The 26,428-nt window shown below is 32.3% G+C and overlaps 1 protein-coding gene across 5 annotated transcripts in view; it reads right to left on the minus strand.

Moving 5' to 3' along the window:
* nolo (ADAMTS-like no long nerve cord) overlaps positions 1-26,428 on the minus strand; it is a 1,299,980-nt gene that overhangs the window by 16,673 nt on the left and 1,256,879 nt on the right. For 4 of the 5 annotated variants that reach the window (XM_081748697.1, XM_081748695.1, XM_081748692.1 and 1 more), the window contains 5 exons: positions 17,133-17,259; positions 16,593-16,675; positions 14,202-14,388; positions 11,074-11,222; positions 3,031-3,178 (listed from right to left, as the gene is read on the minus strand). In XM_081748697.1, the coding sequence (XP_081604823.1) occupies positions 3,031-3,178; positions 11,074-11,222; positions 14,202-14,388; positions 16,593-16,675; positions 17,133-17,259 (694 nt within the window). The remainder of the gene's footprint in view (positions 1-3,030; positions 3,179-11,073; positions 11,223-14,201; positions 14,389-16,592; positions 16,676-17,132; positions 17,260-26,428) is intronic. The other variant, XM_081748696.1, reaches the window with a different exon arrangement.

Consider the following 26,428-nt stretch of genomic DNA (forward strand, 5'->3'; position numbering starts at 1 on the left):
AGTAAGGTATCCATAAAGTATATTTTTGGAATTGTCTCAGAAACACCTTTCATTTTATAATTCATTCAAAATGTTTCATTGGTATTTTATTTTTCGGTTTAAAAATTTGGCGGTAAACATCCATCGTATTGATTTTTTCGTGATATCACACTCTCAATATCACTTCTAAGAGTATGGAGAATTATCGACACATCATTCATTGCATTCTATTCAGCCGTTAAGAGTATACATGGAAATAGTAGTACGAGTGATAATAATAAAATTCGAATGTGCAAACGAGCACTCGAAGAAAATTTACGTCCTTTTTGTTTCACCGCAGTTGGATATAAACGCCTATAATTTCCATTAAAGTTTTAGGAGGAGATATTTTATCATTAATCTTGCAAAGTGATGATCTTACGAGGAAACCGATTCAAGTGTGACACGAAATTGTGGACTAGTTCATGCGCAAACGAAGTGTTTTTGTGTACAATTAAAGTCATTAGAAAAAAAAAAAAAAAAAAACTCGATCACAACCGTTCCGGAGATAATATAGAGGAATAAGGGGAAGGCTGGTGCTACGATATTTTGCGAATTTTTGAATATGTAGCATTAGTACAAGTAAAAGAGTCTTTTAAAATGAACAATTTCTTCATCCAGGAAACTGTAGTAATACGTCGCCTTAGACGTACGGGTTACATAACCGAAGAGTCCATAAAAAATTCTAGGGGAAGAATGTTTTGGACTGGGAAGGAGAAAATACCGAAGTTTCATTGTTCCATTGTTGCCTGAAATAAGCGTGTCAGGTATCTATGTTCAGGTTTCTTGGTACGCTGAATCGAATAAAAGTATCATCAGTCAAATAGGATGAAAAATGTAAAAGATGGTGACCGTCCGAACTTTCTAAACGTTTATAATTTCTACAATGATTAACCGATCGGAACCGTATGTGATATACAGTATATAAGGCGTACAGGCTTTCGTTTTTTAAGTTGAACATACAAGTTTTGCTTATTGATCCATACATTGCGTTTTAATATATGTCACACAACTACACACTGTCGTACTTACGTTTGCAATAATATGTGTTTATGATTCACATTATTTAATTTGTTTTTCTATAGCACTTTTGCACAGAATATAACATTGATTTTTTTTCACACAATAACGTCTCTGTTCCTTTGGAAATGTAATTAATACATTTTATATCACCTTTTTCTTATTTTCTATGAACTAACGAGCACCAACCTTCCCCTTATTCCTCTACATCTCCAGAACGGTTGAGATCAAGGGTTTTCCCCTCTAATTGGTTTAATTGTACACAAAAACACTTCGTTAGCTCATAAACTCGTCCACAATTTCGTGTCACACTTCAATCGGTTTCCTCGTTAGATATCTACAAACCGTCTTTATTGGCTTCTATAAAACACAAAAGTTTATATTTAAATAAGATAGCCATTTGGCGCAATAGTAAATCCGATAGCGAAAAATAATTATTTGCGATAGTTATTTATTTACGCAGTTGAAATTTGATAATTATCAGTGGTGGAGTGTAACATTTTCTAAAGTGTTAGATCACTTTATATTAGCTGAAATGTCAGTCCCTCGACCGGGAAGAGGATATGGAAAGGATACATCATCTTCCCTCCCTTATGATACGCATGAGAAATGCATTTTGACTAGACTGCCATCAGGAGTATCATTGTTTTTATCAGCGACCCCGAAAACTAAGGATTGGACACTAATATCTGTCGTTTTCGATTATTTTTACATATCACTCCTTACCAACCACCCGTATCCACCCCATGCTGGTAGAGACTGAACTTGGACTTCGAAGGCATCAGGGGTGTCACTATTTAGTGACCCTGAAAACTGTGGATTAACAGTAATATCAGTCACTTTCGATTATCTTTACATGTCTCCCATCATCTTTCAATAGGGGATGAATTTAGAATCAAACGATATCGATAGTATCAGTATTCATTTCAATGACTCCGAATTATGAATTGAACACTAATATCGATAGTTGTCGATTATTTTTACATGCTATCACCCTCACCCTCTTCTTTCCACCTTGCCAAAAATGAGCTGGAAACCTAAATTAGGTCGGATTCCCCTCATGTACCAAAAAATCATCAAAATTGGTGTGCAGCGGTTCATGAGAAGTTAGAGAACAAACATTGTTACATTTATATACAACCATTGTGTGTGTGTGTATGTGTGTTTGTAATAGAATATTGTGTGTGTGTGTTTGTAATAGAATATTGTGTGTCGAATAAGCACAACCTTTTTGTGAAATTGTACTAGCAAAAGCACTTGTTAACAAATAATTAAACATATAAAGAATTATTTTACATCTAGAAAGTAAATATTACCTTCAAAATATGTTAGTATCTCATTAAACTACACTGCTAATGATGAATGAATCTTAAAAATGAAATACACTCACTGTTTACTTCTTTGTTTCCCCAATTTCCGTTTACAAATAATTCCGTTTTCAAATAACCTTAACTTCAAGTCATAAGAGATTTTGAGTTTTCCACCACCAATCAGGGATCTAAACTAATTCAATTTAACTTATACTTGCTCTGACTATTGTATTGGGCTGCATGTTATCCTTTCTCCACGGCTAACATGGCAAAGATATAAATGAGGTGCAATTGTAGGACAATTCAGTATCGATGGGCAGAAATGCGCATGCCTGTATTCTCAAAATCTCGCGCCAAGTGTAGACGCAAGGAAAAGGTGTTAATATGGCAGTACGAGAGAGCCCTGTTATCCTGCCGAAACGAAATAATACACACCATGTGTATTTTAAAATCAGTCTATAATTTCGTACAGTAATTTAATGCGTGGTATATGTTTTATTTTAACTTCTGAAACTGTTAGCTGGGCTAACACAACAAACATGGACCCTTCGCGCATGATAATTATTATGTCAGTTCGAATATGTAAAACCATAGAGACAAATGTAATACAGAAGTCAAAAGTAGTGAAATGTTAACGTTTACCTTAAATATATAGCAACTTGAAGAAGAAATAAGTACTTACTTTGGGAGCATGGTGGTCCTTTACAATCCTTCATAACAATTGGTCTGGTTTGATCCCGGCATGCATTTCCAGCTGCTTTCTTCGTGCCGTACCACACACACTGAAGTATGCGGTACTTGATGCCTTGTGCGTCGCAAGGGGCAACACACTACAGGGAAGAAAGTGCAAGGGAAAAAAGCACACATGCTAGTTTAAAATCATATCATTAGCACTAAGGGATAAATAAATTTCCTATTTTACTAGGTCAGAGATTTCCAACTTTTTTAAGGCTCCCTGTCTCTTTGCAGATAAATTATAAATGTTGTAGCTCCCATTTTATTATTATCATTATTACTTTCCTCAAAACTACGAGCTGGAAATCCCTGTTCTAGATATCTATAGCACTTGCAACTTGAATAATAGCGATACAAAAGGCATAGTATCTAAATAATATTCTGAGAGGGCTAGCAGCTAGTTCATTTATATAAAAGATCATTGTGAATGTTACAAAGCAACAATAATATTTGGCAAATCAGCCAGATGAGGGTTTGTGCAAGTGAATGTAATAATTCGTTGCAGATTTAATTCTTTACTTTAATTAAATAACATGAAAACTAATTTACCACCACACATGCCTAACTGAGATCTAGTGCAGGTTTGTAGGTTAATATATTAGCAGGGTTTACGAATGACACAAAAACTAATACTTCTGTAAATCATTACCTTCTTAACATATACGTATATGAAACATCAGAATATATATGCCCATCTCCCTGAAGAATGAGAACAATATTCTGGAGTTAAACGGCTTACTAACACTGAAAATTTAATCGCAAACACAATCCTCTAGAAAACATACTCTAAGAAGTAGTTAATGAAAAACAAAAAATAAATGCTGTACAATAACTTATACTTCTAGAAACTAGATTGCTCTATGTTGTTAATTTACTTCTGATTTCAATCGACTTTTCAGAGAAGTTAAAAATAAAATAAGAGAAATATATTAGCAACATATCAACCTGATTCCATACAATAGTGTTTATGAGTAAAATTAAAAGTTGCGTTATTTTTGAGTATTTTTTCGTATTTAAAAGGAAGACAATAGAAATCAAAATTCTTGAGAAAGAAGAAAAGTTTTAATATAGATTATAAGAAATTTTCCAGTGTTGAAAAAGATACTTTCATTTTTGTACTAGGATACAGGCACATTTGAAATGCACTAGATATAGGTAAATCTACAGAAAAAATCTAAGTACTGATAAATCTTGGGTACTTTCGAAACACTCTTCTAAAATTATTAACATCAGTTTATTTGTGAAAATGTTTACCATAAATCAAATGACTTCAAATTAAAATGATAAGAAGAAAATGGTGTTATATATGGTGTTTATCTTCATCCAGGCTTCTCTTCACGATATTGAGAACTATCTTCGTTACATTTCTCGAAACTTAGTTTCTCAATTATGATGTACTGATTATTGAAGATTTTAATATCTCCAAAATTGATAGGACCAACAATGAGCCACTCCCTGGAATATATTGCTATTCCACAGTCGAATTCAACATTCTGTCAACTTTCCTGGACAATACAAATTTAAGCATAGACTCGTCGGTCTCTAATTTGAACCAGGTAAAATCAAATGCTGACACTGTTTCTAACAAAATTGTGAATATGTGGTATCTCCCAATACATATAATCACCCTATTGAAGTAGAGGTTTTTCATTATGAGAGATATAAATTGTATGAAGTTTCTGAATATTTTAAATCTGCAAAAGGGTATTATTATTCTTTGTATTTTCGTCTCCTTAAAATTGACTGGCGTAATATTTTATTAAGTAATGATCTAATGCAGTTGCTCGTAAAATAGAAGTTATAATATCAACTATGAAAAATAGTATCCTTTGTCAAGACCTAGAAAAGCAAAATATACCTTATGGTATTCTAACTTATTTCGTTATTAAAAGCGAAGAATTCTACTCATAAAAAAATATAAAATTACTCTTTCTTGTGATAATTATACTATTTTTTTCATGTTGTTGTAGAGATCTTAAGTCATAATTGAAAGAAAACTAAGGTAATTATTACAGTAGAGTGCAAAATTATTTGAGTAATTCTTCAGACAAATTTTGGAAATATGTCAATGGTGTCAATTGTAAGTCTCCAGGATAACTCTGTAATAACTGACAATAAATTATTAGCTGACACATTCGTTGAGTACTTTGCAAAAGTTTTTCAAGTGTTTTCTGATATGGATATTGAAGTTTTATCATTATCTAACAATTTTTGTACTAAATACTATGAAATCATCTTTGATTATGACTCAACATATATTAGAAACAATTAAAACATTGAGGATCAAATTAACTTGTGGCATCGATGGTATCAGTCATTGATATTATTCCTAAGATCTTCGAAAAATAATTTATATATGCCTATATACTCAGACGCATTTGAAAATTGAAATTAATCAGTATGGCTTTATGAATGGCAAATCTATAGTAGCAAATTTGTCAAGTCTTATGCGCAGTATACTGCCTGTTGTTCATAATGGAGGTCAAACAGATACAATTTACTTTGACTTTGCTAAAGCTTATAATAAGCTACTCATCATTTATTGTTAAATAAATTAGTTAAATATGATCTACCAGATTGTTTTATTAATTGGCTTGCTTCATACATATCTAACGAGAAATGTATGGTGAAATATAAAGGTAGTTTGTCCTCCATTTATGGTATTACCTCTGGGCTACTTCAGGGATCCTATTTAGGTTCCTTTATTGTTTTTATTGATTGTAAATGATACATCAGTGAATATAACTATTAAATATTTATTGTATGCTGATGACATGAAGATCTTTCATCTTATTAGTTCTCTTCATGATCATTTAACTGTTCAGAATAACATTAACACAATTGTACGCTGATATGAGGCGAATTCTTTACCTTTAAATTTCTTAAAGATGTGAATGATATTGGAATTATTTTAGATAGCAAATTATTATTCCGAAAACATCTCCACGTCATAACAACTAAAGCAAGGAAAATCACGAATGAAATGGTTGTGCATAAACTTTAATAACGCTTAACACCTGTAAAGCTTTTCATATGTGTATGTACGATCAGTCAGAACATGGTGCTATTATTTATTTTTATTTTTTTTATTTCTTATTTCTTATATTTGGAGTTGTGAACGTAGATATTTTGTCAATTGCACGGAATCAATCCAGAATAATATCCTGGACTATTCGGGATAGTCATAATAACTTAATGGGTAATAAGTAGTAATAAGCTAGCAATGACTGAGGTTAGATCTACTTCATTCTGAGGATTAATTCATCTGAACTAAACTATTTTTATGTTTCGTATTTTCGTAAGCAGAATCTAGCTCTACCATTTCCATCATACACTTAAAATAATCTTATGGTTGACAACTTTTTACAAACGTTTTTACTGTTTCTATTATTACAATAATAATAATAATAATAATAATAATAATAATAATAATAATAATAATAATAATAATAATAATAATAATAATAATAATAATAATAATAATAATCATCATCATCATCATCATCATCATCATATAGAGACCTTGAAACACATTTGTAAGCTAGGGAAGACAAAGGTGAAGAAACGTTTAACAAACTGCAATGAAGATACTAAAATTGTAAGCCCTATAGGTGTTCAATTGTTTATTTCTATACGCACTTTCGATTTGAATATCAGGTGACAAATTTTGCTGTTATTTTAAGTTATTTTAATCATTAATACTGATTCACTTCATACTTCTACTTTCGATTATTTAATTTTCTTTCATGGATTCCTGAAACCATCATCATCAATTTTGTTGGCAATGATGACTAGTTATAAGTCATGTACAGAATGAATATGTTTGTCTCTCTAAAGAGTAATGCAGAAAACGAAAACTTCGTCACATAACTAACACTCAATTAATGAAAAAAGAAAAGCAGAAAACAGAAACTTCGTCACATAACTAACAATAAATTAAGCCTGAAAATTAATTTTCAGTTAAATGATAATGGGGCAATTATATTTTAAATAAAACATTGGCTTGCCACCAGCCAATATTTGTTTGGAGAGAGTTAAAGAAATTCCAGAGTCAAGCAATGTGTAATTTAAGTTTTTTTTTTTTTTTTTTCAGTGTGAACCTGTAACATGCACAAACTTTGGGGGTCGATTCCTGACATCAAAAGAAGACAAAAAGTCCTCTTTCACGTTGTTGAATTCTGTGTCATGTACGAGTGACAAGGGTGCCAATTTGGAATCGACAGTCTAATCCTGACAAATGGGACGGAACAGAAAGATATGCACAAACTATCTTTATCTGCGCAACTGCCTAGTGTAACATTGTGCTGATATTCATAGCCCCATTTAACTAGTTTTGATGTCATGAATCATTTCCCACAGGAAAAATCTAAGTAGCATATATATATGGGGGGGTGTTCATATCTTTCTGTTACGTTCCAACTGTTAAGATTCGAGCCAAGTTGGCCCCCCTGTCACTCGTACACGGCGCGGAATTCGACAACATACAAGAAGACTTTTTGTTATTTTTGATGTCACGAGTTTGTACACATCTTTCAGGCTCACCTTGTATACAATTTTTCCCAAATGTGGTATATGTATAATCCATGATTTATTTTCATATATATATATATATATGGGGGTGTAAGCATGTGCAGAGAATGTATAGAGTATGTATATATATATATATTTTAAAGTAAATAATGAAATATACATATAGGGAAGAGGGTTGGCATTGGTACGATTTTTACTTACCCGAGATTTTAGAGCATATCGTCAGTTTGAGAAAAATGATTTTTTTTCCTACTTAAACTGTGACTCTTTAGTTACATTTACAGTGTAGAGTATTGTTTCTACTAATGTACTACCTGGAGTAAATTACATTTTACGAAAGGTCTGCAATCTGTACCAATCTTCCCCATGTAGGGGCAGATTGGTATTGGCTGGGGCAGATTGGTACGAGCAAAGTGAAATATCACACAGACTTTTTGATAATAGAAATAACGTGATTTTTTGTTTAATTTTTTCTTGAAATATTTTGAGATATAATATTCTATTAAACTTCCACAAACTCAACTATTTTAACAATAGATTTAAGAACCTACAGCAGCAAAAATGCAAAATAAAAACATGTTTCATAAAAAGAATGTGAAGATTTGTAAGAAACTTTAGTAATTCAACAGATCTATTTCAACCTGTTACAAAAAAATGAAATAAAAATAAAATATAAAGCCCAATGCTTGCTTGTGTTCTCATCAAAATTTAAAAATTCCGCAAGCTATTTACAAAGATAAAAAACGTACTAAAAATGAGGCTCTGTCTCTATAAGGGAAAATAGAGGTAAATAATCAAACGGCTACCTACAGTTTACAAAATTTTGAAATCTTTCATACCTCAACTACCAACTGGAAAAGATGTCATACTTTTGGTTTGAGCGTACCCCTTGTTTCCAAAGAAGGCGGAGCTTTGTTATTATAAAGGTAACCAAGAAAGTTCTGTCGCTTTTTTATCCACAACCTTCGAACATCGATATATCACCTAAGACGTACCTGGAAGATAAAAAGAAAGTTCCATCAGCATCGACGACCTTCTTCCAACGTTCTCGAAGGCCATGGATTCCATCGCGGTAGAGCAGGTGATAATCGGATGGTGCAATGTCCGGGAGTATGACGGATACAGTAGTGTTTCCCATCCAAGGCCTAGAATGGTGTCCTGGTCATCCTAGTCACGTGGAGTTTAGCGTTGTCCTGTAAGAGGAGGACCACTTTGCGATTCAGATTTGCTGGCTCCAGAGTTTTAAGTTGTTCTTGAACACGGTTCAACTGCTGACAGCTGCATTAATGCTCTGACAAGCTCGTAGCAGTTCCCCATGCAGGATCCACGAATATTGCACCAAACACAAAGGAGGACCTACTTTTGGTGCAGTGCTGGTTTCGGCTGTTTTGGAACCGGTTCGTGTGATGCTAACCAATGATGACGGCTCCGTGGAGCTTCGTACAGGACCCACTTCACATCATATGTCAACAACCTGTCCAGAAATGACTCCTTCCTCAGACAAGACAGTAAAGAAACACAGGTATCTGCTCGCGTCGCCTTCTGGCCCGGATCTAATCATGTGGAACCCATCTATCCAAATTGTAGGGCTTCCCAAGTTGATGGAGGTGCTGGCGAACGGTTTCTTCATTCACACTGAATTGTAGTCTCAGTTCTTTACATGTCTGGCCACTGTTCGCCTTAATTGCTGCCTGAAGATCTTCATTTTGTACATGTGTTGGTCTTCCGGCACGTGGTGCGTCTTCCAATGATTCGTCACCGTCTTTAAACTTGTTAAAATGCCGTTGCACTATCCGCGTAGTCACGACATCCTCACCAAAGGCATAGCATATCTTCTCCCTTGCTACAGCAGCGTTTCACCCCAGTTTGAACTCATACACCATATTCGCCCTTAGGGCTCTCTGTGGAGGTCCCATTTTCACTCTGTCATTACGCAAGTTCACTGTGTAACTGAACTGCCACAATCAGGTAGTATGTTGGTATATCCACACCAACAACTGACCGCCTTATCTCCATTCGCATTCCACTTACGGTGTGAGCCAATTGAACACAGACCTCCACAAAAAGCGACAGAACTTTCTTGGTTACCTTTATAATATTAAAGTTTCAATAACTTCTTTTAATGACTTTCAAATAGGTTACTGAAATTCGAATAAATCTGACGCTTACTATACGCTTGCTTTTAGCGTCCATGTACAAATATATATTTGAGGTTGATTTTGTTAGACATGTGCTTATTAAAATCACTCGCATGTCATGACCTGGGAGGAAGAATCTTCACATTTTTGCTATCATGGCTCCTAAATGGTTAAACAATATTCCATTCGAAAGTTTTTGTATATCGGCTTTACCTATAGTTCCGGAAGGTCGGAAATATAATAATAGAAAAGTTTTTCATATTGTTTTGGTTAATTTGTTTTTATGCTTTGATTACGGAAATCAAGCAATTACACAAGAGATAGCTTATATTATTAGTCATTTGATATTAATCACTTTTTCACTTTTTCACTTGATATTAATCACAATGAAAACTGTAATACATGGGAAATGCACAAAGAGTAGTCTACCCGTATAATTACAAATGGAAGGGGTAGATTGGTACAGAGTAGTGGGGGCACATTGTCCGTACTAATCTACCTCACATGCTTGTGTACTAATGTGCCCCAACCGAACTTCAGGATCATTAATTCCTATAACTGAAATATTACTTCACGCAGGGCAATTCAACATAAATAAAATTATTTGTAAAGAATTATACTTTCATGCAACATACATAAGTTTTCAAAAATCCAGTGTTTATTACAAATATAAGCTTATAAAGACATAAGTGAAAACTTACTTTTGCTCTAAGAAATCAAGTTTTTCTTCTGCACAGAGAAAAGTACGCTGTGACCATCCATCAACTGTGCTTCACGATGTTCGTTTGTCACCAATGTTGTCAACACCAAACTGTTGTCCATTTACCTTTTCAGTGGGAAAATATCTACCTTGTACCTATGTGCCCCGTGTACCAATGCCCCTCTCTCCCCTATCACATTTTGAGTGTATTTTGAATGTATGTTATGAAATATACTAGATTCTTATGTTACAAACAGAAAAGAAATCACTCTTTAATTACATTTTTTAAAACCTTAGGTCATTTATTAGACTTACAAACGTATATCGATATTGTTAGATTTTTAAATTTATTTATTATTTTAATAATAAACTAAAATCTTGAGAGATATTGAGAAAGTGCAGTGGAGAGAATACATGCTTTGTAGTTCTTATAGAAGCAGCTTGATTGTAGAAGAAAAAACACAGAAAGCGAATAGGAATATGGAAGGGGTTAAGCAAGCCAGTGTTTTTTTTTTTTTATCTTTTAATAGGGTAGAAATTGTTAGTAAGATAACTGAAAAGAAACACCGAAGAGAAAAGTGAGTTCAGAAAATTTTCAAGCTGAAAATATGTTTTAACATACCTCTGACCATTCGCCTACTTTCCAAGTTCCTTTGCACTTATCGTTGTAACACTCTTGTCTTTGTATCGGCTTTTCTCGTTCATTACACATATGTGGACTAACTTGTGTTCCATTGGGTAACTGGCAGGTTACTTCGCGACGTTGTATTGCTACAGAAAGATGAAAAACATGACATTGTTCAAATACTGCAGTAAAATCTAGATTCAAAATTTCAAATACAATAATTTATTTTATTATTCTTGTTATTTTCTCATGTTTAGTTTGTCGTTGAAAGTAAACCATACTTTTTTTTTTTAAAAAAAATTCAAATCATTAAAGATACAGAATTTTTAAAAATAGATTGTGTAAATGATTAATGTATGGGGTATATATATTTTTTTTTAGTTCTCCGCGATGGAGAAATAATTTGAAGGATTGTCTCTTTTAGATATTTGGCCACAGCGAACCAGCGAAGTGGACTAATTGTAGAAATTACAAATAATGAAAATATTACTACATTGAACGGAGAATTCCCACACTTACGAAGGCATGAGAGTAACGGCACAATACAGAGATCCATTGCCGGACTGAGTGATATCCGAAAAACTAATCTCTGCAAATGTAAATATAACGTAAATTTTTGGAAATCATTAACAACTATAATTTCAGTATTACTAGAATTTTCGAAACTTCATGCTCATATGAGTATCGTATATTGAAATAAATTATTTGTTTCAATTATCTTAAATTCGTCATTGTGATGAAGTGTTTAAATTTTTCTTTATTTGTTTTAATAAAAGTAACAAACAGTGGAATATTGCATTTCATTCATTCCCTGTTATTTAAGTGTTCATTTTATTCGCATTTAGTTAAACCTTGTTACATTGTTTTTTCAGTCTATGGTGGTCCGTTACCACTTTAACATTTGGTTCTGTGCCATCTTGAATGGGGTTCTATTAAGATATATTGTACAAAATGCTTCATATTTTACTCAACTTTCATGTTCAGTGCCAAAATTTCTACAATTAAAGCCAATTACATTAATAATTAGACACATAATATAATTTTGCAGCCTTGTAAAATTTCTCTGTGACATCTCTTTCAACAAATTAATCTAATTATCACGTCAAATAATTACTTTGTTTACATTTTAAAATATAATTCATGTAGGTGATCCCAATCTATTATTTTCAACTATTTTTAATTATATCAATAAACATTTTCCCTTTATACAAGTTTTGTTATACTTTTGTGTATTCTGAATTAAATTGGGTAATTTGAGGGATTTGGAAAAGTCTTGTTTAGTTTTTCGAAATATTCAGTCAATACCCAAATTTCATTTTAAAATTTCCCAAGTAACTTCTATATTATTTGACATCTTCGACTTCAGTATCACTAGACACTAATACTAGGAGGTTCAAAATGTTTCCTTATTCATGCAGAAACCGTTCACGTAATAAATTTACGTTAGTTGATTAGACATAACCTTGTGTATGTTAAGTGCAAAATATGACTACAGTGCAATAATTAGTCTCTCCACGTATTGCTATGAACGAGGGTGCATGAATGGAAAAGTGGAGCAGTGATTTGATTCCTCTTTCTGTAAGGCAAAGCTTTGAAACCAATCTATGAGGAAATGTTTGCAGTATTTGGTGAAGAATTTCCTTCGTATATTGTGGTGCTGAGTATACAAATACTTCAAATGTAGTCGTACGAACATAAGGGTTGAAGAAAGATATAAAAGACCATGAACAGTAGTGAATGATATGATCCGAAAAGTTGAAACCTTTACAAATAAAGATTGCCGGATGTTCATTATAAAAATATGCCGGAACGTTTATCCAAGAATAAGCTCCGTGGAAACGATCATACATGATTACCTGCGTCAAAAATATCTCCATGTTAGATCCCATGTTTACTGACACAACAACAACAACAAAGACTGAAGTACTAAAGACAATTGTTGGACCTTGCTAATCAGAACACAAATTTGTTTTTCCCCGACTAGAAACTAGACGGGACTTGAATTTACCACTTTGATCCGGAAAACAAAACAAAGAAAGCTCAAAACAATGCAAGAATTGGACTCCCCGCCTCTTAGAAAGGCAAAATTCTAAATGTTTACAAATGTCATTTTCATTATGGTAGGGGATGGTTGGTATTTTACCAAAAGGATAAATAATTACTAGAAAATATTACGTAAATCTTTTGGCCAAATTGTGTGACAAAATTAAACATTTAAGACAAGGAACGTTGTCCACTGGTGTGCTCATCCTCCATGACATGTCAGCACGTCAGTGTGTCTACAGTATTCTGCGCATACTTCATATTTCCTGGAGTTTGCACCCTTGAACTTCTTCCTCTTCCCTAATCTGAAAACATTTTTGCGAGGTAAGGACTTTTAAGACGACAATGATGTCATTAGGCGTGACTCAATTTCCAATGTACACAGCTTTACAAAAATGGCATTCGTAAGGGTTTGCAACTGCGAGAAAAGTGTATAACTTCGGATGTCGATTATATAGAAAAGACACAATATTTCTATCAAGTTTCAACTTTTTCTGACTATCCGAACTAGGTGAATACGGAAAGTTTTTGAACTCTTCTCGTAAGTAGTATCAGTAATAACAAACTTCAATGTCTCTATTTAATTTGTTCTAAAGTAATTAATGTTCGAATAATTATGTTAATAAATGAATAATTATTCTGATAACGCACAATTGTTCGAATAATTATTTTGGAACTAATACTCGGAACACAAGAGACAAAATATGTTAATATAATTTGAAAAAAAAAAAAATTAATAGCACTATGCTATATCTTTCAAAGAATTAGTTCGTACAACATTTTAAGGAGAATGATTGTAGGTAAACATGTATTCCAAATCTATTTCATTAATTCTATTAAGATTTAACATTAACATCTATTAACATATTCCATTAACTTGTACTGTAGGTACAAGAAAAGTGTCGCCTCGAAGTAACATTGGCAAATTGATCTATCTAGAACTACCGGGGAGTCGAGTCGTTACTATGTTCAGCTATGATGTTAATGATCTCTCGTTTGGCTCCTTGTGGGAATCTGTTTTTATTGTCCCCCGTGAGTAAAATAGCTATATTGACTAATTTATATATTTAAAACAATATTACCTGCATTATAATTAAAACATCGAGATTCTTCGCAACTGGGCCATGGACCTGCAGACCAATATGGGCAAGGCATTAATCCACAAGATTGAGTGGTGGTTGGTGTTGGAATGCCTTTATCTATGCAGAAATGATTCTCTACTTTGGTTGTATTATTATTGACAATGACGACACAATACACTCCTCGCATCTACAAATAAAATGAAATATATTAATGTGCTATTTTTCAGTGAGTCTTAATTGAGTCAGCGTAAACATTTGTAACTCCTGCTTTTAAGTTATACCCACTTAAAAATTTTGAGTATCTGCCTCAAGAGTTAAATTGATATTGAGTATAGAGTTGCATAGTTAAATTTTATTTCTGAAAACAAGGTTCAGAGATTTATCTAAGTATTATCAGTATCACTCTAAATTAGTATCAGCTCTTGAAGGAAGTCACATCGGAAAAGAAGCAATAGACTTTATTCCTACAAGCTAAGAGAAGAAATTTTTCCTAACGTACTAATTCTTTATTACAACTTTCTAAAGCTGTATGAATTATTTTTCCCTTAAGCTTGTTAGGATAAAATTTAAATATTTACCAAGATGACTTCCCTCAAGAGCCGCTTTTGCTCTAATTACTTTTATTTCTTGTGTTTTTAGTATAGCTTGGGTTTCTTAATTTTCTTTTATATAGTTCATTACATCGTAAAGAATGTCGATTTTTTTGTCAAAAAGTTCATAATTGTCTAAATTTAGATCAATTTACTATTTTATGCATTAGGCGGTACATGCTATGTACAGTCATTAGCAAAATTCAGAAAATATCTACATAATTTCTTTTATTGAGAACTTCCAAGTAAAGACAACTTTTTGAGTATATATGCCCGTGATTTGAGGAGAACATGGTTTTCTTCAAATTATATAGCGAACTACTCAAACTAACTCTCACACACTGAAGTCCTTGAGAAAAGAGATTATGTAGCTGGATATCCATTTTTGTTGGCGACAATGAAGATATTGTAGAATAGAATAACATAATATAAACATATAGAAAAAATATTCTATAAACTTATTCCTGTTCTACCCAATTACAATAAGTGTGCTGTATATTGCAAGGTTATCAGAAAGATATACATTAATGAAATAGAAACATTTAACTATTAAAATGTTATATATATATTGTTCAAAAATTCAGTATGACTCTATGTTTCTAATTTGAGACAGAAAACTTTAGTGCGTTTCACTTCCATACAAAATGTATGTACGCTTGCTCCCACAATAAAATACGAAACATTTTCACCATATACCAGAAATTAAAAACAATTATATTTTATGATTTCTTTAAGTTATTTGAAGAAAAATAAATTTGTTTTATTTTAGAGAAAGAAACAATATCGTATTAAAGTCACTATTATAATGGGTCTTGTTATAACTTGAAAATTATTAGCTTAAAATAAGTTTGACTGTTTCACTGTTTTTTTAAAGTATAAAGTCAAACGATTATGTCCCTTAGGATAAAGGAGATGGATAATTAATGGAAGTTAATGATTGTAAAATCAATGTTTTGTATTCTTCTACCAGAAATCGAACCCGGGTCCACGTACACTAACGAAAAATGAGTTAGCCACTAGACCAGCGGGGTAGACTTTCACTAAAATTTATGAGACAGTAATTAAAAAGAATACATTTATTCAGTTGTACATGATCCATAATTGGACACTAATACCGCAGGATATTAGTTTTAAGCTCTCTACTCATAACACATGAAAGAGAATTTGATATTTAGTCCTTCAAGAAAGATTTGAAGCAGTGCTGTTATTCGGCACAAAGGTACCTACGAAAATGTTTCTTGAAGGAAAATTGGCAGCAACTTTTATTTTTGAATCAAAGTATACACTTAACTCCTGGGCAATATTGTTTATATAAATAGAAGGCATGAGAATAATCGCTTCTTCTATTGTGAGGATAGCTTTCATCTGATACTGTACTATATTCAACATATTATATATTTGAAATAAATAAATGTTCATTGATAATAATTATTGTTTTAAAGTAATACTACAACTCTAATTATTTAAATATTTACATCTATAAAAAGGCATGTACTTTTAAGGAATCTACTCATAAGAATTTGTACTCAGAGATCGTACTAGTTCGTTCGTATTATACTTAAATAGTTACGTTCAATAATGCTTATTAACTTCTGAGTATGAAAATGCAACGTACAATTTTATAAGAATTATTTTTAAACTCTTACATAACACTATTGAATTTTACAAGGTTTCGAAACGATAAACGAGGACCCCAATATTTCTGAAACGATTATAATTATTAAAAGAGAGAGAAACAAATATATAACTCATTCCTATAAATAAGTATATTAACAAAATGGATGAGAAAAAATTAACTTACTTGAATTCCACCACCACCACAAGTGGTTGTACAATCGGACCACTTAGAAATTACCCATTCAAATGTTATGTTTTCTCTTTTCCCTAAAAATAAATAATCATGAGATAAGAAAAATTATTCAAAAATCCAATTTATATCTCAAGATAATACTGTACATCAAAAATAAGAGCAAACTCATACAGGAGAAAATACTTAACAAGCCAGTTCCTAACGGAAAATTAAAGCTACAAAATATGTAGTCATAACCATAAACAAGACGATATTACAACAATTTGGATGAAATATTAACAACGAAAATGCATACGTAATATATATAGCCACCGAAAGTAAACAAGTAGATAGATCATAACAAAGTTTTCATTTTAAATTGATGTGCAAATTTCTCTACAATGAAATAAGAAATAAACGAATTCGAGGTAATAGCAAGATTATTTGAGATAGTATTTAGCATCTCAGGCTAAAATTATAACAAAACCATTTTTGAACAATGAAATCTTCAAGTAAGAATTCAGTTATAGTTACCCCTATAATACAATTTACCTTTTCCTAATATTATACGATCTGAAGCACGTTGTGTAGTGACATCGTCTCGGGCTTCCTCCATGGCTGTCGTCAGCATCCGTTGGCCTCGCGAAGTTGACTGAAAAGCCTGAAATGGCCAGAAATCCTGTGCTCTGTGTTATTTAGGCTTTTCATCTTCCACATTGATGCAATAGTAAATCAAATGAGAAGACAGTAACATGTGAAAATATATCATTGTCATAACAAAGAATGTAGAACTGAATGAAGCACATAATAAACCATATTCTTCCTATGTTGTGGTAAGGTATAAGGGAGGTGATAATAATATCAAGAAAGCTTCAATGCGTGATAAATCTACAAACTAATCTCCTACAAAGTTAATAGAAATATGTGACTTGTACTATTAACCAAAGTTTTCAAGTTCTTACTAGAATATTTTCTATCTTAATTATTTACTCTGAAACTATTATTCTACTGGACAAAACTAACCACGAAAGATTGCTGAGTATAGAATACGCAAACGTTTATAATCAAGAATATAAATGGCCATTAATTTCATTATAAAACCGAAATTAAGAAAAACGTTGAATTCCTTAACTGTTTCGTTTTTTGAAGATTTATTGGAAAGTATATTACAAGTATGTTAACGCAGGAAAGATGGTCACTTTTATATTCATGACTTTTTCACTTTATAGATTAGGTGAACTAGGCCATCCTAATGAAGACAAAGAAAAAACTTAAATAATGTTGTTTTCAGCATAGATACACTATTATTGTACTTTTGCTGATGGTTTAATTTATTCTCTACAATTTGATAATGACAATGCAAAGAATAAAATATCGAACTTGAATTTATCCTACAATGATTCCATAATCAAATAGAACACTTAGTATATTTTTAGTTTGCTCAGAATCACATGCCAGCATGCTTAAAGCTTGCCAAGTATAAGGCGTCGCAATGTCGAATATAAGTGATCACTTCTAAAACTCTTTCCCGCTGGTCTAGCAGCTAGCAAACGCTCCTTTCGCACACATGGTCTTGGGTTCAATTCCCAGTGGGAGAACATTCTTGAACGCACTACGGTCGTTCAATTCCACTTAAAAAGCAGGTCTACGTCTCATATAATATCGATGCTGTGAAAAAAGTAGCGAATCTACGACGAACATACTTTTAAAATTAGGACTTGCTTGTTGAACATTAAGGCACTTGAAACTAACTTTCTGCTGCAAAAACTAAATTTAAACTTAATAGGAAAACTTCAAAAATAAATAAAATGAATTCTAATTGACACACTCCTCTATGAAGAAATGAGAAAGAGACGACTACATCTATCTGAAATATGTTAAGCTAAATGAAAGGAAGTGAAACAACACATTCTACGAGGGTTATTCTACAATATGGTATACTAACAATACTGTCTATTTACGTGGAAATAGGTTTTTATTTCTGTATGTGTATGTATAGGGGATGGAGCTAAACATGGAAATATCTTTGCCTTGAGAGTATGAATGACATCCACTTCGAAGTAGATTGCATTTATTTGCAGTGTATGTGACCTATATGTAATGCAAAATCACTTGCGTCTCTCTGTCACCCAAACTTCTAAAATGTTATATAAATTGTAGAACGTTCAAGAGTTACGGGCTACATAAACATCTAGGTGAAATATTTATATATTCTTAATAGGCGAGTCAAAGAAACAAGAACTGGAGGAAACAACTCAATATGCATTCAATATGCATTACACTGGCTTCTAGGAACAAGACTTCATGGATACAGAAAACCGACCGTATTTTGCACCAACTTAAAGAAAATTTATCAAGTAATTCAGCATGTGAAATGATCCGTTGTATTCGGATAGGACTAGGATTACAAAAAACGAAGAACCGTGAGCATTCATCTTCACCAATGCGGCAGGAAGATTCTGAAAGTATAAACACTATTGAAAGAACACGATACATGTTCGATTTTTTAAAATTTCATGATATCTTGCCATATCATATTTAACTGAACTGCTAACTTAGATATTAGCAGATGTTTATTTACTTCAACTAGTGTTTAATCTTTTGCAATTATCATTGATATTTAATAGTGCCCGATTTTGGGGAACATGTTTAGTAATATTTTATATGTTAGAAATATATTCCCAACTACAACCAAAAATACACATAATCAGTTAAACTAAAATGTTTTAGACTGATCCACATAATGCATATCATTGAATTGTTTCAGACATGGTAAATAATGAAATTTGCATTTGCGATACTCATGACAAGTCAGGGAAAATATTCTTCTCTGATTAAATCTAAACGTTAAAAGCAAACATTTAATTTAAAGTTTTAGAAGTGTGTTGATTTATTTAAGTAGAAATATTTTGAAAAACAGCTCATTTGAACTGTAAACAGATTTATTTTTCTTTTATTTTTCATTTCTTCTATCTTTATCTTCCAATAACCTACATACAGTTGCCTGAGTTTGTGTTAGGTATGGTGGTACTGGCATTGCACTGCTCCACAAATGGCCTTTTTTCTTGTACTTAGGAAAAAATATTTTATTCACAATAAATCAAATTTATTTTCAATTGGCTTTGTACATAGTTTAAGTAACACGTTTTTATCTTCCTCTATTCGAAAAAGAAACATTAATCTTCAAGGAAACAATCCTTTGCTGTGGATTTCTATATATTTTGCAAATGGCATATAATGAATGATCTAACTTTAAAAGCACACCGAATGTTGGAGCAAATGCTTCTGTAAGTCTACTTTTCCGTATTCCACTTATTCTAATTGTTAAGGATTCTTAGTATTGTAGGCTAGTTGAAACGGCACATCGTTTTCTCGTTAAGCTTACGATCAACGATGTTGCTCTTCAAAAAATAATTATGTTAATTTTAGTATTATCTGAGTTTTTGATACATTTTTTTCGAAAGTGTGATAATACATTCATAGATCTTTATGGTATACAGCGATTAAGATCTTCTCAAAATATTTATCTCTCATAATGTTATAAACTAAAAATACTTTAAAATAGAATTTTCTAAAAAGAATATAACTCCATATTGAAGAGTCAACATAGAAGAAAGATTTCAGAAGGTATCTGAAAAGGTTTAGCACGAAGGTGTGCTCTGAATATTATTATTATTTCAGAGTATTTTCTTCATTATTTTTGAATTATGTTTGACCAGAAATGACATTCCGCCTCGCTTTCTAACGGTACACCATCAGAAAAAAAAGCAATGGACGTTACTAAATAAGCACAGCGAAGAATCTCTTTACGCACGCGAAAATAACAATTACTTGTATAATAATTAGCAATAATTATAGAAGTTGCATATTGCTAGATATTCATTTATAATTATATAATCTTTACGTTGGTTACAATATTAGTAAAATAATTTTTACTATTAATGTATCATAAAGTAAAAGAGAAATGAAGTATTTAAATCCCACTAATTAGAGTAAATTTTTTGGCAATAAGTAAGCAATATCTTATAGTTTCCAAGTTCAACATTTACATAAAGTATGAAAATAAAAGGTATCGGTAATAGTTTTTACATTAAACTGAAACTACATCCTAATTATAATTAAGCTAGAAACATCTCGTATAATAATCAAGAATAATTTTTAAGAGCATAAGAATATAAAGAAAAATACTTTCCTCAAATTTTGTGGCAGCCTTTGGATTTAAACAATTATGTAAAAGCTATACTGTTACATAAGATTACTAATAACATGTTTGGTTAAAAGAGAAATCAATCCATCTAAATTTTGTTTTTTGTTTTTCTGTTTTACAGAAGGTTATACTTTCCATTTAATAGTCATAAGGCTTAGTATTAGTTAAACATTGACATGACTAAAAATTTTTGTATTTTATGAGAAAGAACCAGTTACTATTTTTATCATTAGTTACATAACAGTATTTTGTTGTGCATTAGACTACAAATCGTTTTGGCAAGAAATAAGTTAACTATATCGCTGTTTATTTACTGATTGAGATTAATTCAATCTGCATATACAAGTAAAAGCGTTATTACTCATTGCCCCAATAACTATGTATCTCGCAAATAGTCCAATAGAGTTACCTAAGAGATATAAGGCACTGATTAAACTATCTAATAGATAACCTTATTGAAGAGAAGCCGTTCTAAAACAACATAGAGTTATTTCACTACTTATGAAACCATTTAAATCAATAATTAAACCTATAGAATTTCCAGAACACCTAGCTATCTTTATTATTTCAAAATTATTAAGCTATTTGACCTATCTTGTCAAACATTAAACAATGAAAGATGCAACAGACAAACCATAAAACAATCAGTAAGGAATGTATACACTTTATAAATTCTTTCTGCAACCACACAATATTCTTCTCATTTACCAAAATGAATTATGTTCACTCAGAAACACATTTTCTCTTAATCTACTTCTTTTGCTTCTTCAGTTTTTTTTTAAGCTAAATGTTCAATTATCTTATTCGTCTCGTCTTAGACATTTTACAAAAATGATCCATCAATTTTCTGCCTATCTTCTCCAAAACATTAACTTCTTCCCTGCTTTCTTCTTAATCAATTATTTAAGCTTCCCAGTTTCCTTTTTTCCCTTTGCTTTCTCTGCTTCCTTTTTGTTTTTTTTTCCTCCTTACATCTTAGCTTTCCTTATTCCTTTGCTTTTATTTGTTTCTGATATTTCCTTAACTTCAACATGGTGACTCTTTTTATCGTGAAAATAGTGTTTAGTCCTCTCGTACTTGTTTTTCTCTATTTTTCTAATCTATTTGTTTCTCTTGAACATCTGTTTTGTACACTGAATTCTGTGATATGTTTTGCATCGTTTTATCGTGTTAAAATCTAGGTTAAAAGTGAAAGGTAACTTCAAAGTCTCTAAATTGTTTGTGTAGGAGATGACGAGGGATATCACGTCACCTCATTTTTGAGTTAAATAGATCCCACTGAATATATGCTTGATCACGCACATATTCTAGTTGGAATACCTCATCCTAATTATATGCTGCCGTGTCAACTTCTTCTGTAAGTAATAGATTAACAAATTGATCTGGGATTCTATTGATAACATTTTGGGTAACAAGTTATCGCAAAAAGGCTTCTACTTTGACCTAAAATACTGTTATCCAACAGCTGAGCAACTTCTATTTTATATGAAATTGATTACATCTCTCAAATTTGTAATTATTGATCTTTGACCTACATTGATAACTTAAACAAACTGAAGATGATGATGCTTGGATATTGAAATCTTTCCATGATGAGATGAGAAGAAAACGTTAGATTTACTTGTTACACCTGATGACTATAATGACTTCTTTTGATTGCTCTTACTCATTACATTGAATCCCATGTCTGGTTGCAACATATTTGGACAAAATACAATGAACGTTTGGTGTTTAACTGCTAAGGCAATATCAATTATTTCTTAGGACAGCTTGATAACAGTTAGTAGTTAACGGCAGGTCACTTTAATCTTTATGCTGAAGACCAGTTGGTCTCGCAAAGAATGGTTCAGAAATTTATTGTAACCACAATAGAGGCTTGTGTACAAAGAGTCATGACGCACTGCATCGCAGTCTGCTATGAAGTTTGTCTTCATAGGTGAAATTCAACTATTTCGTTTGTACGCAAACATTAACATTTTAGTTTCCTCGAAGTTCTTCGCAGATGATTATGTTGGCGAGCATAAATTGCTCGCTTTCTCATATTCTTGCAGTCTATAACTGAAAGAAAAACTGGTACTTTGCGCTCTTCGGGTATGTTGTATCCTGACACATCTGCTTGAATCTCTTTAGATCCGGCTGTATTCTTCCTAATTCAATATCAGAAGTCTTGAATAATAAAAGAGTGAATAATTCAATAGAATCCCTGACAGCGTGAGAACACAACAGATATTTCAACCTTTTTGAGCCTAGCCGGCATAACCGTGGAACGTAAAACTCAAAAACTCAAACAGCAATTTCAAATATTGTTTTGTATTATAAAATCAATTGCAGCTATTATATTATGAAAGATGTAAAATAAAGGACCTGCCCATACAACAAAATCGTGAAGCCCTACGTCTCAGTTTCGCCACTCCTACTCCACTCGTTCCGCCCAATAAGATCACAATGTTTTGAGCTAACGTTCATGGCGGAAGAGAGAGCCAATCAACGAGAGTAGACGTGCCGATGCTCGGTTCTATTTTGGCTTCATTGAGTTATAGGATGAAGATGCATATAGGCAGATCCTCTGTTTTATAATATCCTTGATATTATCTATCGCTGTTTATTAACTGGTTGAGCTTAAATCGATCATACATATAGTCGAAAACAGGTAAAATAGCTTGTTTCCTAATTTTGGGAGAATAACGAGAGCTAGACGCACTGAGATTTCTGTATGCTTAGTTATTAAATTTAGAAAAACTGAATATTATTTCAAGAGTGGCTTCTTTTCACGAGGTTATATTAAGTAGAAAGCATTGGTTAAACTACTCAATATAACCTCGTGAAAAGAAGCCACTCTTGAAATAATATTCAGTTTTTCTAAATTCAATAACTAAACATACAGAAATCTCAGTGCATCTAGCTCTCGTTATTCTCCCAAAATTAGGAAAGCTATTTTACCTGTTTTCTTAATCCGTAGATAGTGCACGGAAAATAAAATACAAAAAGAAGTTGTGAGCTCTTTAGCTAATACTACATCAGAATAGAAAGATATAAGAAGAAAAGATCAGTAACTTAGGCACGTCAGATCTGACACATATTGGCAGCGGAGTCAGGTTGAAAGCATCTGTAATACACCTTTACCAATTTCATTTTTTACTGATGTTAGAATTTGTTTATTCTTTCTGACTTTTTATCTTAATTTAAACTTTACTATTTTATGTTCTATTTCAGTTGCTTCCTTTTTAATTTTCGTTTGTTGTTGTTTTTATTTTTATTTATTTGTCTATTCATTTATCTTTTGCACTAATCTTACACATGGTCAACGCGGAAAAATTCTGGTTTTCCTGCTATCATACAAATACCTTAAAATTCCATAATATCCTTGTTCATATTGCATTTTTTTAGTTCCGTTACTGATTATTACCTCTACTACCCTTCTTTCTGGTTTTCTAACACTATCCGTTCTGTGATATATTCTATTTGTTGATAGTCAGTTGATTTTCACTGATATTCAACTTACCGGATTAAGCACACAATTCTACATATCTCATGCCGAACCTCTTTCACCAAAAGACAGTTCTCCTATCAAATACTTCTATCCTTTTCATCATTTTTTATCACTAGTTTACACGTTTGGAAGCATCTCCTCTCTTACCCGAATTACAGAATAAATGCCTATTTAAATTTTCTCAACTTTGTCTCACCTCTATTGTTACCCCTTATGCTCTTTCATTACGTCTTCTTCTCACGAATATCGAGTTTATTCTCTCTTCTCCCTTATCTCCTCTTCCAGTACTTTTGAATAGACTTAAACTGAACATAATAATCACAGGAAAATACAAAAAAAATCAACCTGGAGCTCTCGACAACTTTACTCCATTACAAGCACAATACAGTCAACTTCCAACAGTTATCAGTCTCTCATCATCTACTCTAATCCCGACTCAATTGCTATTCTTAATTATGACCTAACCTTCTCACCCTCCTGCATAATCAGTCAAGGATAACCTAACACTGACTTGTTTTCTTTGTGTTCAAACTATGCTAGAAATACTACTGGTCCATCTAGTAACAACAATACACACAAAAATCCATCACAGCATCTAACATTTCATCTGCTTTTCTCTAAGGGCCCCTTCCATCAGGGTGAGAAATTGTTTGAAAATGGTAGTGGAGAGAGTTCTGCGATCTAAGTTAATGTGTAACTGTGCTTTACAAACTCTGCTGGATAATATTCTTGGCGGTGAAATTTTTCTCCCATTCCCCTAGATTTCGCATGCTACATTCCATCCTTAAATGCACCTCACTGTCTATTCTTCCATGTTGCCAAACTGTAACTCCTCTTTGGATCCACAAAAATAGTCCTGCAGTACTCAGATTCCTCACTTATCTGTCCCAGAACATACAAACCATCATAATTCAAATTTTACCATGTAACTGTTTTTGAAATTTTTTCCTAGTCTTTTTTATGTCCTTCAGAAAGAGATGTTAAGTCTAAAATTCAATCCTCAATTCACACTCCTTGACTTAATCGTTTAGAACCACCCTGTTACGTTTTATTCCATCTGCTATTCATATACTTATTTTGATTTTCACCATTGTTTTAGATTTATCTTTATATTCATTTTCATTTTTAACTATTATAGTATTTCAGTTTTGTTATCCATTTATTTATATTAATATAATTATCGTCACTAACATTATTTATTTATTATTCTTCATTTTTTATTGTTTTTTATTCATTTCTAGCGTTATACATATATATTACTCTTTACATGAATTATTTCTTTTCTCTGTTACTCTTCCTAGCAACTTATCTCGAGAGAGTTCATGCAATATGGTGCCATGCTTCATGTGAATGTTCTTTCCGTTAATACTGGTTACTGCTCCTTTCTATCCTCCATTTCCGATAACACGTCAGCAAAGGAATTTACAACATAATTGTCTTTATCACTAATTACTAACTGATACAATGGAATACATGTCTGTTAACAGCAAATAACATTTTTCATATCTTGTAAACACAAAATCTGCGAACAATTTTGAGGCACTCCTCATCTCTTCCTCGGGGTGTCTAAAGAAAACTTGTTTCTATACAGAAGTCACACTATATGAAATTCTCTGCTTGTCTATCCTGTAGAATAAAAGTAATGGGATAAATTCATAGTTCGATCGCCATAAATTAGGAGGAGAAGGAAATGTTCAGCAGGTCTTTATTTTTTTAATGTTAATTTTTACTTACTGTAATACTATTAATATTGCTTAGCTAATTTCTGATAAGTTCATATTTATACTAATATGTTAAACTCTACTAAGTGACTTCTACTAGGTACACAATGGTAGTACGTACGTATGCCCGTCATTAGTGGCTCAGAAAGTACTGAACTAGTTGCAATGATACTTTCACCAGCATCTTCATTGCAATCTCAGAATAGTTATACGCTACTTATCGGCGCGCTTTTGTTTTGGAATTGATCAATAGCACAAAATATGGAACAAAATGTGTAGAGACAGGAGCGTCATTTCAGACTTCGCTTGAGGGGGGCAAGAGCACCACCGACGTAAGACTTTCACGTTTTGTACTAGTGTATTAGTAGACAATCTATTAAAGTAATGACGCCTCTGTGTAAAGAACGTGTTATTTCATGCGTAATTTTAT

Source organism: Thermobia domestica, chromosome 2, assembly GCF_964235325.1.
Source record: "Thermobia domestica chromosome 2, izTheDome1.hap1.1, whole genome shotgun sequence".
Lineage (NCBI taxonomy): Eukaryota > Metazoa > Arthropoda > Insecta > Zygentoma > Lepismatidae > Thermobia > Thermobia domestica.